We start from the raw sequence: 15151 nt of genomic DNA, 5'->3' as shown, positions 1-15151 counted from the left end.
CCAACCTGGGGGGGGGGGGGCGTCCTCACACCCCTTGCTCATGAGGAGTGTTGCTGCTAATTCAGAAGCTGCACATCAAACCATGCTTTGGCCTTCCCTCATATCCTGCAACCCAGGAAGCTTTTGGTTTCCAGCCCCAAACCTGGGAAGCTTCAGAGTAACCGAAGGAGAGCTTCTGGGCCTAGTGTCACCTCTTTGACCTACTTCCTTCAGCCCTTGGACTCCTGACTGGTGTTGTGGTTAAGAGTGGTAGACTCTAACCTGGGAGAACTGGATTTGATTCCCCACTCCTCCGCATGCAGCCAGCTGGGTGACCTTGGGTCAGTCACAAGTTCTCTCGGAGCTGTTCTCTCAAGGGCAGTTCTCGAGAGAGCTCTCTCAGCCCCACCTACCTCACAAGGGTTCTGCTGTGGGGAGGGGAAGGGAAAGGAGATTGTGAGCCGCTCTGAGACTCCTTTGGGTAGTGAAGGGCTGGGTATAAATCCAGTCTCTTCTTCTTCTTCACCTGATGACCAGCAGCCGCATTTTCACACATGGTGAAACTAAAAGACCCCCCCCATGCGCCCCCCACACTGAAGAAGAGAGACAGTGCGCTTACCAATCTGGCCATAAGCCATGCTGATGAGCCTCTCGTTCACCAGTTTGTCCGTCTTGGGGTTCCTTGGCTGCCTCTTCATGATGTCGCTTTCGGCTTGCTCGTATGCCAGAGAGATGGCGGGAACCTGTCAGGCAAGAGCGGGGGGGGGGAGCGTCAAGTTCTAGCCTGTTTCTCTCTCTCTCGCCCGCTTGGTTCTCCAGAACATGGGAGAACGTGGCCTCCAAGGCACACGGGAGCCAGAAGGCGTTCTTAACGGCAGATGTAAAACCACGGCTCCACTCACCATGTCGGTGCCCAGGTCGATGCACAGGATGGTGACGGTGCCCAGCGGCAGGGGGATGTTGGCAATGATGAAGATGAGGAAAGGGGTGATCTCGGGGATGTTGCTGGTCAAGGTGTAAGCGATGGACTTCTTCAGGTTGTCGAAGATCAGGCGGCCTGAGGGAGGGAGGGAGGGCGGGAGAGGAGAAACTGCCATAAGGGGGAGAAATGGCTCTCCCTGCGCCGGAGGTCGGGGTGGCTCAGGGCAGGTCAAGTTGCCTCCCCAAAGTGAGGCGGAAGCCACCAGAGCACCAATCAGAGCAGGCGGACCTTGCCCAATCCAAACTGTCCAGCTGCCGGCTACATGCCTATTGGCCAAACAGGAGGAGGAAGCCAAGGAGGGCGCCAACCTTCAGACACTGCCCCCCCCCCAGGTGATGAATGCCACGACCATTAGAGACATTACCTTCTTCCACCCCTGTCACGATGGAGGCGAAGTTGTCGTCCAGCAGGATCATGTCCGCTGCCTGTTTGGAGACGTCAGAGCCCGCGATGCCCATCGCGACACCGATGTCTGCCTTCTTCAGCGCGGGGGAGTCGTTCACGCCGTCGCCTGTGACGGCCACAATGGCCCCCTGGAAACAAAGAGGAACTTGAGCTCCTGGTCCTGGAGGTGAGGGGAAAACCCTGTCGGCCCAAGCAGAGGACCTCAAGCTGGCCTGGCTGAGAAGGAGGAGGAAGAGTTTTACAGAGAAATGAACCCAAAACCGCTCCGTTTTAATAGACTCAGGGGGGTGGGGGTGTTGGTCTGAAGCAACAGAACGAACTTTGAGTCCAGTGGCACCTTGAAGACCAGCAAAGTTCAATTCTAGGTATAACGCGCACTTCATCAGATACTGATAAAATACCACCTTGGTAATTAAAACAACACTGTCTTGACTCCTGCCCGTCCTTCCCTCACCTGTCGCTGACAGCCCTCCACAATGATCAGCTTCTGCTGAGGAGAGGTTCTGGCAAAGACAATTTCCGTGTGGAACTTCAGGATGTCGTCTAACTGCTCGCCCGTCATGTCCTTCAGGTCTGAGCCGTGGATCACGCACGCTTTGGCGTCTCTGAAATCCAAGCGGGGCCGGTTGAGAACCTTCCGGAATGCTCTCCCCACTGTTTGGAGGGGAATTCTCCCTCCCCCCCCCACTCCGGAGCAAATGAGGCAGTGAAGAAGGGGTGTCAGCTGACTGCTCCCCAAGGGGTGGGGGGGGCGAAGCCCAAAAGATTCGGAATCCTAATCACGCCCAAATATCACCTCAAGAAGCAGGGCACGGCCCTGAGCGTGCTGGGGGCGGGAGAGCCAAAGCAAAAGTCCTTTTTGTTCGGATTTGGCACCGGCGTTGTTTACCAGCCTCTGCCACAACTGTGCTGAGGCAGACGTTTTGAGGCGGAGAGCTGCCGTTTGGGAGCCCTTCCCCCCCCCCCAACAACAAAACACCGCCGCCTCAGCTTTCGTGGCTCAGTACCTGGGGTTGACTTGGCTAACAGGGATGTTGAGGCGAAGGGCAATGTCTTCAACCGTCTCGTTGCCCTCTGAGATGATCCCAACTCCCTTGGCGATCGCTTTGGCCGTGATGGGATGGTCTCCAGTCACCATGATCACCTGAAAGACAAAGGCGGCCATGACAATCCAACGGCAGCCCATATGTGAGGGGGAAGGAGGAGGAGGAGATGGGATTTATACCCCATGGCCCTTCACTACCCGAAGGAGTCTCAGAGTGGCTTACAAACTACTTTCCCTTCCCCTCCCCACAACAGACACCCTGTGAGGTAGGTGGGGCTGAGAGAGCTCTTTCGAGGACTGCTCCTGAGAGAAAAAGAAGAGACTGGATTTATACCCCGCCCTTCACTACCCAAAGGTGTCTCAGAGCAGCTTACAAACTCCTTTCCCTTCCCCTCCCCACAACAGACACCCTGTGAGATAGGCAGGGCTGAGAGAGCTCTTTCGAGGACTGCTCTTGAGAGAAAAAGAAGAGACTGGATTTATACCCCACCCTTCACTACCCAAGGGAGTCTCAGAGCGGCTTACAAACTCCTTTCCCTTCCCCTCCCCACAACAGGCACCCTGTGAGGTAGGCAGGGCTGAGAGAGCTCTTTCGAGGACTGCTCCTGATAGAAAAAGAAGAGACTGGATTTATACCCCACCCTTCATTACCCAAGGGAGTCTCAGAGCGGCTTACAAACTCCTTTCCCTTCCCCACCCCACAACAGGCACCCTGTGAGGTAGGCGGGGCTGAGAGAGCTCTTTCGAGGACTGCTCCTGAGAGAAAAAGAAGAGACTGGATTTATACCCCGCCCTTCACTACCCAAAGGTGTCTCAGAGCAGCTTACAAACTCCTTTAGAGGAATGGGGAATTAAACCTGGTTCGCCCAGATTAGAGTCTGTGCTCCTAACTACACCAAACTGACAGAAGAAGAAGAGATTGGGTTTATACCCTGCCCTTCACTTGGGAGTCTCAGAGTGGCTCACAATCTCCTTTCCCTTCCCCTCCCCACGAGAGACACCCTGTGAGGTAGGTGGGGCTGAGAGAGCTCTGACAGAACTGCTCCTCAGGGAACTTGTGACTGACCCAAGGTCATACCAGCAGCTGCTGGTATCTCTCACAAAAGAGCAAGGCTGGGGTTGCCCGACGTTGATCAGCAGGGCAAGGCTCAAAGCAGCGCCACAGATCGGCCTCACTGGGGCCTGCCCGCCTCTCACTTTCCCTCTCTGCACTGGCAGTCTGGTAAAACGGCAGCCATACCTTTATGCCGGCACTTCGGCATTTGCCCACAGCGTCGGGCACAGCGGCACGAGGAGGGTCAATCATGGAGATCAGCCCGACGAAGCAGAGGTTTTCCACTGGGAAGTTCACCTCATCCGTGTCAAACTGGAAGCCTTCTGGAAACTGCTCGTCCGGCAGGGCCAGGTGGCAAAAACCTGGAAAAGCCAGAACAGTTCAAATGGCCTCCTACACACGCTGACTTAGTTTTAGATGTTCCAGGTGCCTTCAAAGGAGCCCATATGGAGAAGTGTTAGCAAACTCAAAATATCACCCACCCAGGGAACCAACCGAAGCAATGTTCAGGCTCCCCACCCCAAAAGGTCCTTTTGTTTCCTTGAATGAACTGCAGCAGGCAAGCAGCCAGAAAACTACAAATCCCAACGTGCACTGCTCTAAGGCAGGTGATCTCTGGTCTAAAGTGAGGCCGCCTCTGTGTTTACCTTTGCACAGAGGGGTGGAGGTGAGCAAGCATACTCCTGATTCCTACGTAGTTTAAAAGAGATCTATTTGCAAGCCGCCATGCGATCTCTTGACTGCACGGAGGTAACCTCTATGCTTACCTCTGCATGGAGACAGAGGTTACACAAGAAGGATTATAGAGTGTATACAAACATGAAAATAACAAATGCAGTGTAATAAAACACAAAAATATGGGATCCAGAAAAGTCCAAAGAATCAGTCCAAAAGGATCAGAACGTCAGAAGTCAGGCTTTTATCTCTGGAAATCCTCCCCTCAGCGGTGCTTGAGGGCAGATACAAGGGAATTCCCTTTGCACAAAGGCTTTGCAGATGTGGCTTAGGGGAAGCTGAAACTATCTCGCATATGATCCTCAGGTGTCCCTGCTGGTACAAGGGAGGCCTGCTCCAAATATCTTGAGCCTATTGTAAAACTAAGTCCTGATATAAACTATTTGCTGTCAGATGAAAATCAGTCTACCTCTAAAGCTGTTGCCAAATTCTGTACCGCTTGCTGTTGTATTCGAAAAGCCCGCTAAACTGCGTTTTAGTTCTAAGCCGATCTGCTGACCTACATTTTATGTAGTACCTATTTGTTGTTACTTTATTTGAATGTATTTTTATATATCCTTTGTATTTATTCTAGCTATTTTATTGCTGTAGTCCGTATGTCTTCTAATGTCAGTGTGATTTTGTTGATTTACTGGCTTGATGCCATAATAAACTATACCATACAATATCTGGAATCCTTGTGTGACTTCTGCCTGACTCTGTGTGACTTCTGCCTGACTTCTGACGTTCTGATCCCTTTGGACTTTTCTGGATCCCAGTTGTTTGACTATTCTCTTACTTATAGCTTGTGCTATGGTACTCCTATTCCTTGTGTATGTGATTATGTTATGTTGTTTAATTCTTTATTGAATTATATCGTTTCATGACCTTTACCTACATATAAATTCTCAGTTATGTATTTTTGCGTTTTATTACAGTGTCTTTATTTTCGTGAAGGTGGGGGTTAGAGAGCATGTTCCCGATTCCTACATTCTTAAAGGGGATCCTGCTTGATCAGACCCCCCCTGGGATCCTCTGGCCACCAGGGACCAAGCAGATGCTCCTTAGAAGACCACGAGCAAGGCCTGGAAGCAACAGCCAACTTCTCCTGTTGAGAGACACACCTCTCAATGGGGTGCACATTTTACTCGGCTATCATGGCTACCAGCTGCTGACAGACCGATTCCCCACCCATGTGTATCCACATGGCTATGCCATGCTTAACTATCTCCATTAAGTGCCATCACTATCTACCAAGAAAGGTACCAACCAACCGCCCCCATGAGCTTTTCCTTGTAGTGAAGACACTCAATTATTTTTTGTTTCCCTTTCCCCAAATGCCCTTTCTGAGACAGAGCTGCCAGTAGCCTATGCAGAACAAATTTTGAGAGGAGGAAAGGGGGGGGGGGGGGAGAGATTGGATTTATAGCCTGCCCTTCACTACCCGAAGGAGTCTCAGAGCAGCTTACAGTCCCTTCCCCTCCTCACAACAGGCACCCTTCTAAGGTAGGTGGGGCCGAGCGGGGTCTTTCAAGGACTGCTCGTGAGAGAACAGCTCTGAGAGAACTTGTGACTGACCCAAGGTCACACCTGCATAGAGATGTACATTTGGTTCGTCTGAATCGAATGCACCTCCAAAAATGGCCCATTCGGGCCCCTTTAGGGCTGCTGAGGGCCGATTCAATGAGCCATTGAACTCAATGGTAAAAACAGGGTATATTCTGGGGGCTGGAGTAGAAGGGGTTTGAGGGAGAGGCTCCAAACTCGTAGGGTAGCTGCTGGAGCCTCTCCCCAAGATACCCACTAAGTTTCAAGAACATTGAACCAGGGGGTCCAATTCTATGGGCACCCAAACAGGTTGCCCCATCCCCATTCCCACCCGAGTGCGTTACCTAGTACTCTCTCCCCCAGGCCTCCCAGTTCGAGGTAGGCATTCTGGAAAGCGTCTTTGGCCTCTTCGTCCAGGGTCTGCTCCTTCCCGTGGATCAAGATGGTGCTGCAGCGGTCCAGGATCCGCTCCGGGGCGCCTTTCATCACAAGCAGGTATCGCGATTCCGACGGGTTTGCGTTCTTGTGGATGGACAGCTGTGTGTTGAGAGGTTTCGAGCGGGGTTACAAACTAAACAACCTGAACACTGCTTTACGGGTCCTAAAAGGTCTGGTTTTGGACACACACGCAGAACAGTTTGATGCTTCAACCACCCAATGCACTGAAGGGGGGGGGGGAGAGGCCTCAATCCGATCAGCATGGAATGCAACTGCGCGCCCTGACCTGGATAGCCCAGGCATCAGCTCTCGGGAGCTAAGCAGGGTCGACACTGGCAAGGACTTAGATGGGAGACCTCCAAGGAATACCAGAGCCGGGAGGTGGGGGCAGGCTTTATTCAGTCACTTCTCTCAATTTCCTCCAGGCCCCCAGTAGGGAGTCAGTCACCAGAGGTCGCCATGACTTCCAGGGGCACGTGCACACGGGCACAAACACACGGAAAATACTAAACAAAACAAAGAATGCAACCACACGGGTTAAACGGAAGACCAGCTGGCTCCGCACTGCCTTTTTTGGCCTTTCCTGCCAGGCTTCCTCCTACCTGGTATTTGTTAGTCGAGTTGAACGGGATCTCCCCCACCTTGGTGTTCTTCTCTCGCAGCTCCTTCACGGAGCCGCAGCACACTTCGATGCATTTCAAGAGGGCGGACTCTGAGGCGTCCCCTGCCACCGACCTCTAGCAAATGAGAGAGAACCGCACGTTCACTCTGAAGCCCTGGAAACCAATCCCCCCCCCCCAGGAGTGAAGTCCCATTCTTTACAGCGAAGGCCTTTCCCCTTGTTCTACACGACAACCCAAGAGGTTTTGCCAAGACCAGAAACAACGTAGTGGGAGAGAGCAGAGAGCAAGTTGCCAAAAGACTTATTTTGCCACCACAAAGTTATTCAGACCCACACTGAGTGTGCCTGCTCTTCATCGGGGAATGCGTTTAATGCATTTAGGACAAGGCCTCAGAACAAATCTCCCATGCCGAGTAAACGAAGAGGCGGCTTGCGCTCATTGTGATAGAACACGTGTGTGTGGGGGGGGACTCCACAGGGACTGTAACCACTGGTCTTTACTCCTTGCCCAGGACTGCAGACAAAACTTTTGTTCCCGCCTTCAACTCCGTCTCGATTTTTTGACCAATTTGGAAAAATTGGAAAGTGTTGGGAAGCACACCGACAAACTTGTTTTCTCTTTCAGAACAAGTGTCATCCTTTTTCGAGACACAGTTTTACACACCGTGTAAAAGTTTACAAGATTATGCGTGGGATAGAGCAGGTGGAGAAAGAAGTTCTTTTCTCCCTTTCTCACAAGACAAGAAATTGCTGAGCGGTCAGGTTAGAATGGATCTCTCTCTCATATTGAAGAAGAAGAAGAAGAGATTGGATTTATATGCCGCCCTTCACTACCCGAAGGTGTCTCAGAGCGGCTTACAAACTCCTTTCCCTTCCCCTCCCCACAACAGAGGTGGGCGGGGCTGAGAGCTCTTGACAGAAACGGCTCTTTTTCAAGAACAGCTCTTATCAGAGCTATGGCTTGCCCAAGGCCATCCAGCCAGGTGCAAGTGGAGGAGTGGGGAATCAAACCCGGTTCTCCCAGATTAGAGTCCGCGCACTTAACCACTACTCCAAACTGGCCACTACAAACCACTACACCAAACTGTGTATTCACAATTCTGCTCACAGAAAGCTAAGCAACTTCTGCTTTACGTTGCAGACACACACGCGCCAGTGAGTACCATTTTATATGCTAAATCGATGCATTCTGAAACAAAATTTCGGCTTGATAAAGTACTGCACAATTTAGAGCAGGGGTGTCAAACGTAAGGCCCGGGGGCCGGATCCTGCCCGTCCAGGGCTCTTGTGCAGCCCGTGAGCCACTGATGCAAGGGAGGAAGTGCGGGGGGGGGGGCGGGGTTGTGGGAGTGGGTGGAGCCACGCCATTGTGGCTTCAGCACAGCAGAACAACCTCATCTGCGGCAGTCAAGCAGCGTGGGAGTGTCGGCGCAGTGCTGCACCTCTGACTCTCCAGTCTGCCCATGTGGGCTTTCCTTTGCACCCCCCTCCCAGCCGATGGGGCCTTGCAGTGAGGACACTCCAGCTCGGAGCTTGCCAGCTGCTGTCCTTTATACAGTTTCTATCTCCACAGTACCTGGAATTACATTTTACGATGCACATGGCCCGGCCCGGCCCGACAAAGTGACATTTAGGTCAGATCCGGCCCTTGTAACAAATGAGTTTAACACCTCAGATTTAGAGAGCTAGCATGTCTTCGTGGTTAATGAGCTGGACAAGGACCTGGGTGAAGCAGATTCAAATCCCTGCTCCGCCACGGAAGCTGGCTGGGTGAGGAACACACTCTCCACCTAATCTACCTCACAAGGTTGTTGTGAAGGAGGAAAGCATGTTCCAAATGTCCCCCACTAAGGAAAAATGGGGGGGTATGGATGAAGTAAATGAACTTCGCTGGCACCAGGGGATGCTGACAGAAGGGGAAACCCCATATTGTTGACCGTTTCAATAAACTTAAGAACGGAAGAACCCCCTGCTGGATCAGGCCAGTGGTCCATCTGGTCCAGCATCCTGTCTCACACAGGGGCCTCAACCAGTTCCTCTGGAGGGCCAACAACAGGGCATGGAGGCCGAGGCCTTCCTAAGAACACCAGAAGAGCCCTGCTGGGTCAGACCAGTGGTCCATCTAGTCCAGCATCCTGTCTCACACAGTGGCCAACCAGTTCCTCTGGAGGGCCAACAACAGGGCATAGAAGCCAAGGCCTTCCTAAGAACACCAGAAGAGCCCTGCTGGGTCAGACCATTGGTCCATCTAGCCCAGCATCCTGTCTCACACAGTGGCCAACCAGTTCCTCTGGAGGGACAACAACAGGGCACAGAGGCCAAAGGCTTTCCCCAATGTCGCCTCCTGGCAGCTTTACCTCTCTGGCCCACTAGTGGAGTCCAATGATGTCCAAAAAAGCCTCCTCCTTTCAGGAATTTCATGAGGACAGCGGGGCCAAGGTATGGCACTCAAATTGGGAGGGGGGCATGTGGCTCAGTGGAAGAGCTGCCGTTGGCATGCAGGAGGCCCCAGGTTCAATCCCTGGCATCTCCAGTTGAAAGAACCAGGCAGTAGATGATGAGAAAGGCCTCTGCCTGAGACCCTGGAGAGCCGCTGCCATTCTTAGCGGACAACACTGATGACGGACCACTGATCCGATCCAGTATAAGGCAGCTCCACGTGTCCAAGGGCTGCTGCCATTAAACCAGGCAAAGGCATGGGCCACGGGGGGCAGCCGACCCACCTTCAGAATGGGGACGTTGTCCTGATCGGCTTGAAAGACGGCGCGGTTGCAGAGGCCTGCAACCCTGGCGAGGGCGGCCCAAGTCGGGGACGTCTTGTCGAAAGTGGCTCCTGGGTGGCAAAACACAGCAGAGGGATTTGTCTAGCTCCGTCCCAAGACTTCAGACCAGATTCATTCCTCCCCCCACCCCCCAAATTCCTCTGCTGACAACCCAACTGGTGGGAACTCACACCAACCACAAGATTTATTTACACAACAGCGGAACAACCTAGATGAGAAGGGAGGCTTCACATTCGGTGAGAGGAGGAGTTCCCTGAAATCTGCAGCTGGGGTTATCGCTCTGTCGCTCCCCCCGAGCCCGAATGAAAACCAGCACCTGGGAATGCTACTGGGGGTGACGTTGCGCCCCAAACTCTGCGTAGCTCCAACCGGGAGACTACTGGGACTGCTACAGCCGGTGGGCTCTAAAGTGGGTTTCCAGTTGAAAGCGAAAGGAGGCCTGGGATCGAGGTTCCTAACGAAGCCCTGGGCCAGCCGCTGGAGACCCAGCAGGGTGCTTAAGATTATCAAACTAGGGCAGCGACGGCTTTCCATTTGAGACTGGCCTCCCGCCCTGACCTGGATAGCCCCGGCTAGCCCGATCCCGTCAGATCTCGGAAGCTCAGCAGGGTCGACTCTGGCAAGGACTTGGACGGGAGACCAGCAGTCGGGAGCCATGCTGCCTCTAAGCTGTGGAGTCCTGTGAGCAAAAATTCCATGTTGTGAGCTACTGGCGTTAAAGCTGTGAGTGAGCCAATTAGTTACCGCATGGATTAGTTTGCTCTGGAGCCCTCCCTCCTGGGCTAAGACAAAAAAAGTGAGTTGGAGGCTAAAAAAACTGTGAGCTAGCTCACACTCACTCAGCTTAGAGGGAACACTGGTCAGGAGGGTGGGGGGCAGGCTACATTCAGCCCCCTCTCTGAATATCCTCCAGGCCCCCAAATAGGGATTAGCCACCAGAAGTCACCACGACTTCCAGGTACGGGCACACAAATATGAAAAATCAAAAAAATACCCCCCAAAATTAGTTTGGCCTCCCTTTCCCCTCTCTTCCTTCCCCCTCCCCCCCTCTCCTTCAGTGCCTGAAGATTTTTACTGACTAACGGTAGATTATTTATTCTCTCTCACTGTAAGGGGACACTAGATTGTGCTTCCCTCTTATACTCCACCTTTAGTAAAGATTTTGTAAGGACTGTTTTAATGTTTTAACATTTTGAATTACAGCTATTGTGTATGTATATGTTGTTACCCACTCTAAACCCTGATGTACAGGGAACGGCAAGTTATAAATCCAATGAACTGAAAATAAAAACCCAGGTTCGAATCCCCTCATAACAACATAAGAGAAGCCAATGTTGGATCAGGCCAGTGGCCCATCCAGTCCAACACTCTGTGTCACACAGTGGCCAGAAATACCAGGTGCCCTCAGAAGAGAAGAGATTGGATTTATATCCGGCCCTTCACTACCCAACGGAGTCTCAGAGCAGCTTACAAACTCTTTTCCCTTCCCCTCTCCACAACAGACACCCTGAGAGGCAGGTGGAGCAGAGAGAGCTCTCACAGAAACCGCTTTTTCAAGAACAGCCCTGGCAGAACTATGGCTTGCCCAAGGTCATCCAGCAGGTGCAAGGGAAGGAGTGGGGAATCAAACCCAGTTCTCCCAGATTAGAGTCTGCGCACTTAACCACTACACCAAACTGGCTCATGAGGTCCACTGGTGGGGACAGGACACTAGAAGCCCTCCCACTGTTGCCCCCTCCCCCAGCACCAAGAATAAAGAGCATCCATTGCCCCAGACCGAGAGTTCCTGTCTATGCCTTGTGGCTAATAGCCACCAATGGACCTCTGCTCCAGATGTTTAATAAGAACATAAGAGAAGCTAAATGGGTGCCTTATGGGCCATTCAGTCTCTCAAGCTAACCTTCCTCACAGGGGTGTTGTGAGGATAAAAATGAAGGGAAGGAGAATAACGTGAGCTGTTTTGGGTCCCCCCCACTGGGGAGAAAGACGGGGCCTAAATGAACAAATTAATTAAACTGATAAACCACGTGCCGAGCCACCAGGATGTTTTCCTTGACTACACTGAGAACTGTACGCAAGGTTTCAGGGCTTTTCCTGCAGAGCCTCCGCCGCACTCCCTGGGCCACGCAGCAGTGCCTCCTCTTCCTCCCTGATCCACAGAGCAACCCTTCTTACCGCTCTGGTTTTCCGTGGTGTCGGCCTCGTGGATCTGGTTATCGAACCACATGTGAGCGACAGTCATGCGGTTCTGAGTGAGGGTGCCGGTCTTGTCGGAGCAGATGGTCGAGGTGGAGCCCAGGGTTTCCACCGCTTCCAGATTCTTCACGAGACAGTTCTTGCGAGCCATCCGCTTGGCCGTCAGAGTCAGACACACCTGGGAAGCGAAGAGAGTGGGGGGGGGGACACTTGTAGAGAAAAGGCGCTCCTCCTGAAATCTTTTTTTGGGGGGACCGGTTCTGTGATCGGCAAGCCAGCCTTCAGAGACCAGCTCTACCTCCAAAACACCCGTGCCCAACTGGAGATCCCTTCCAACTCTATGATCCTTTGATTCTAACTTACCGTGACAGTAGCAAGGAGACCTTCGGGGACGTTGGCTACAATGATGCCGATCAGAAAGATCACAGCCTCCAGCCAGGTGTACTCGAGGATCAGCGACAGGATGAAGAAGGAGACCCCGAGGAACACGGCCACGCCGGTGATGATCTGGATGAAGTGCTCGATCTCCATGGCAATGGGCGTGCGCCCGCCTTCCAGCCCAGAGGCCAAGGTGGCGATGCGGCCCATGACGGTACGGTCACCGGTGTTAATGACGATGCCACGAGCAGTGCCTGGAAACAGGGACGGAGCGCCTTAGCAAGACTGGCCACGTGCTTCGGGCAGGATGAGAACATTCACAAGAGGACGAAAGTTCGCTGTCTTTCAGAACCGAACTGCGTAAGCGGGCGTGTGAGGGGAAAAAGGGTATTCTTAGGGTTACCTATGAACCCTACTCTCTGACCCGGAAGCTCACGTTAGCCCGATCTCGTCAGATCTTGGGAATGCGAAGCTAGTGTTTGGATGGGAGACCTCCAAAGAATACCAGGGTCGTGGCACGGAGGCAGGCAATGGCAAACCACTTCTCAACGTCTCTTGCCTTGAAAACTCTATGGGGCCGCCACAGGTACACTGTGACTTCATGGCACTTTCCACCACATGAACCCTACAGCTTAGAGATAGTTCAGCCCCCCCCCCCCCGAGTGGTGGTCTCATCTGAGACTTGGTCTCAAAACTTCCCAACCCCTCTGCATAGCTCCCCATAGTTCAACAGAATTGGAATTCATGTGTAAATCTGACTCAGCCAGTCTTGAATAGACTTGGGATGGTTCTCTCATTACCGGAAGCACCTGCCTTTCAGGTATTCCATTCAAATTCCTCAGTAGAAGGAAGGGGGTCACACACCCAGCCTTGACTGCGCATTCAACCTTTTTCATGACTTTTGCAACTGCTTTGCATTTACATGTCACTATATGCATCTTCTCCCCCCCTCCTCTTACCACCTACATATCTCTGCACAGTTTCTTCATACCCTCCATGCATCTGATGAAGAGAGCCGTGTTTCTCGAAAGCTTACGCTACAATAAAGGTTGTTAGTCTTAAAGGTGCTACTGGGCTTTTTGCTATTTTTGCAGCAACAGACTAACACAGGGCTAAACTCCTCTGGATCTACGACCCTCTGCGGTATCCTTGATCTTTGCCCCCCTGGAGCTGTTGTATGCAAAAACGGCCAACAGCTCTGCTTGCTTGCTCCCCCTCCCCCTTAAAAGGCAGACTCTTGGCAGAGTTGTGATTATTGATCATGTGGCACGTACAGGCCCACCAGTTTAGCATGACACGCGGACTACGTGGACTTGTAGCAGGATGTCATCGCAGGTCATGGAATGTTCCCACGAGAAACTTCACACTGTGTGAACCATCTCCTCCCAGATATATTAAGAGACCAGAGAAGCCACCCCACTTCCCCTAATTTTGAAATTTTCACTGCTTGTCACCCTGATCTGGATGGCCCAGGCTAGCCTCATCTCATCAGGCCTTGGAAGCTAAGCAGGGTTGGCCCTGGTTATTAGTTGGATGGGAGACCACCAAACGGAAGTCCAGGTTCTCCACACAGAGGCAGGCGACAGCAAACCACCTCTGAACGACTCTCGCCTTGAAAGCCCCAGGGGGTCGCCGTAAGTCGGCTGCGACTTGACGACACTCTGCACCGCCGCTGCACCCCGCTTTTCTGCAGCAGCATCCCCCAGAGATCTAGGACCGCCGCCGCGTCCCGACTGACTGCTTGTTTCCGCTAACGCCGCACTCGGTTCTCACCTTCCACGCAGTTGGTGGAGAAGAACGCGATGTTTCTCGTCTCTAGTGGGTTCTCGTTGGTGAAGTCTGGAGATCTGGTCTGAGGCTCTGATTCGCCAGTGAGCGAAGAGTTGTCCACCTACACGAGGGACAAAATGGGGGGGGAGCACTCAAGAGGGGGCACGGCGCCCTTGATCCCCCCCAGGAGAGCTCCCCATCGATCCTTCCAGCCTCCTCACCGACGAAGACATCCACCTACACGAGGGACAAAATGGGGGGGAGCACTCAAGAGGGGACACGGTGCCCTTGATCCCCCCCAGGAGAGCTTCCCATCGTTCCTTCCAGCCTCCTCACCGACGCAGACGTACCTTACATCCGTGAGCAGAGATGATCCGCAGGTCTGCCGGGATCCTATCCCCTCCCTTCACCTCCACGAGATCTCCAACTGCGACGCCTTCTGCGTTGATGCTCAGCTTCTCCCCGTTCCTGATCACCAGGGCTTGCTACGGGAGGGGAAAGCTCCTTTCAGCGGGACTCTGGGCAACGGCCAAGCCTTTGGTCAGGCCCGTCCCCCACCGAAGCCAGGGCAGACACCCGGAGCAGCAGGGAAGGTGAAGGAGCGGCTCTCGCTCACCTGGGGCACCATGTTTTTGAAGGACTCCATGATCTTGGAACTCTTGGCCTCTTGGTAGTAGGAGAAGCAGCCGGTGATGATGACGACGGCAGCCAGCACGACGCCCAGATATAACTGCCAAGGAGATCACAAACGTTTGGGATCCATTTATAGCGAGATCGCGCCACGTGACAAAAGGTGCCGTTTTCCAAACAAATGGGTCAGCAGCCCCATCTAATTTGTGGTGAGTGGCGTTCTGGCACGTGTAGATCACGACTGGCCTCCCCCCACCCCAATACTACGTTGTGTCAGGACATTTTTAAAAACACAGGGGAAAGAAGTGAGGGCCAGGAGTAAACAGCCCAACACGCTGATAACGCTTCCCCCGGTGAATTTGTTTTAGTAAAGAGCTTGAGGCGTATGATTGATTTGGATGGAGAACAGCGGCCCCACAGAAGACGACAGGCCAGTCACCAACCGACAGGCCGAGCTCTTCTCTTGAAGAAGAGGTTGGATTTATACCCTGCCCTTCGCTACCCAAGGGAGTCTCAGAGCGGCCTACAAACTCCTTTCCTTTCTCCTCCCCACAACAGACACCCTGTGAGATAGGCGGGGCTGAGAGAGCTCTGAGAGAACTGCCCT

At 52.9% G+C, this 15151-nt stretch overlaps 1 protein-coding gene across 1 annotated transcript in view; it reads right to left on the bottom strand.

The window, feature by feature from the left end:
* ATP1A1 (ATPase, Na+/K+ transporting, alpha 1 polypeptide) overlaps positions 1–15151 on the bottom strand; it is a 42888-nt gene that overhangs the window by 3690 nt on the left and 24047 nt on the right. The window contains exons 4-17 of the mRNA XM_015409844.1: positions 14531–14644; positions 14265–14399; positions 13918–14035; positions 12130–12398; positions 11746–11944; positions 9511–9620; positions 6768–6902; positions 6072–6264; positions 3652–3827; positions 2374–2510; positions 1821–1971; positions 1326–1494; positions 882–1036; positions 599–722 (exon numbers count right to left, since the gene is read on the bottom strand). Coding sequence (XP_015265330.1) covers positions 599–722; positions 882–1036; positions 1326–1494; positions 1821–1971; positions 2374–2510; positions 3652–3827; positions 6072–6264; positions 6768–6902; positions 9511–9620; positions 11746–11944; positions 12130–12398; positions 13918–14035; positions 14265–14399; positions 14531–14644 — 2185 coding nt within the window. The remainder of the gene's footprint in view (positions 1–598; positions 723–881; positions 1037–1325; positions 1495–1820; positions 1972–2373; positions 2511–3651; positions 3828–6071; positions 6265–6767; positions 6903–9510; positions 9621–11745; positions 11945–12129; positions 12399–13917; positions 14036–14264; positions 14400–14530; positions 14645–15151) is intronic.

Source organism: Gekko japonicus, unplaced genomic scaffold (assembly GCF_001447785.1).
Source record: "Gekko japonicus isolate JY-2015 unplaced genomic scaffold, Gekko_japonicus_V1.1 scaffold170, whole genome shotgun sequence".
NCBI lineage: Eukaryota > Metazoa > Chordata > Lepidosauria > Squamata > Gekkonidae > Gekko > Gekko japonicus.
The sequence above is the reverse complement of the archived record's forward strand: the minus strand, read 5'-3'. Positions and strand labels throughout refer to the sequence as shown.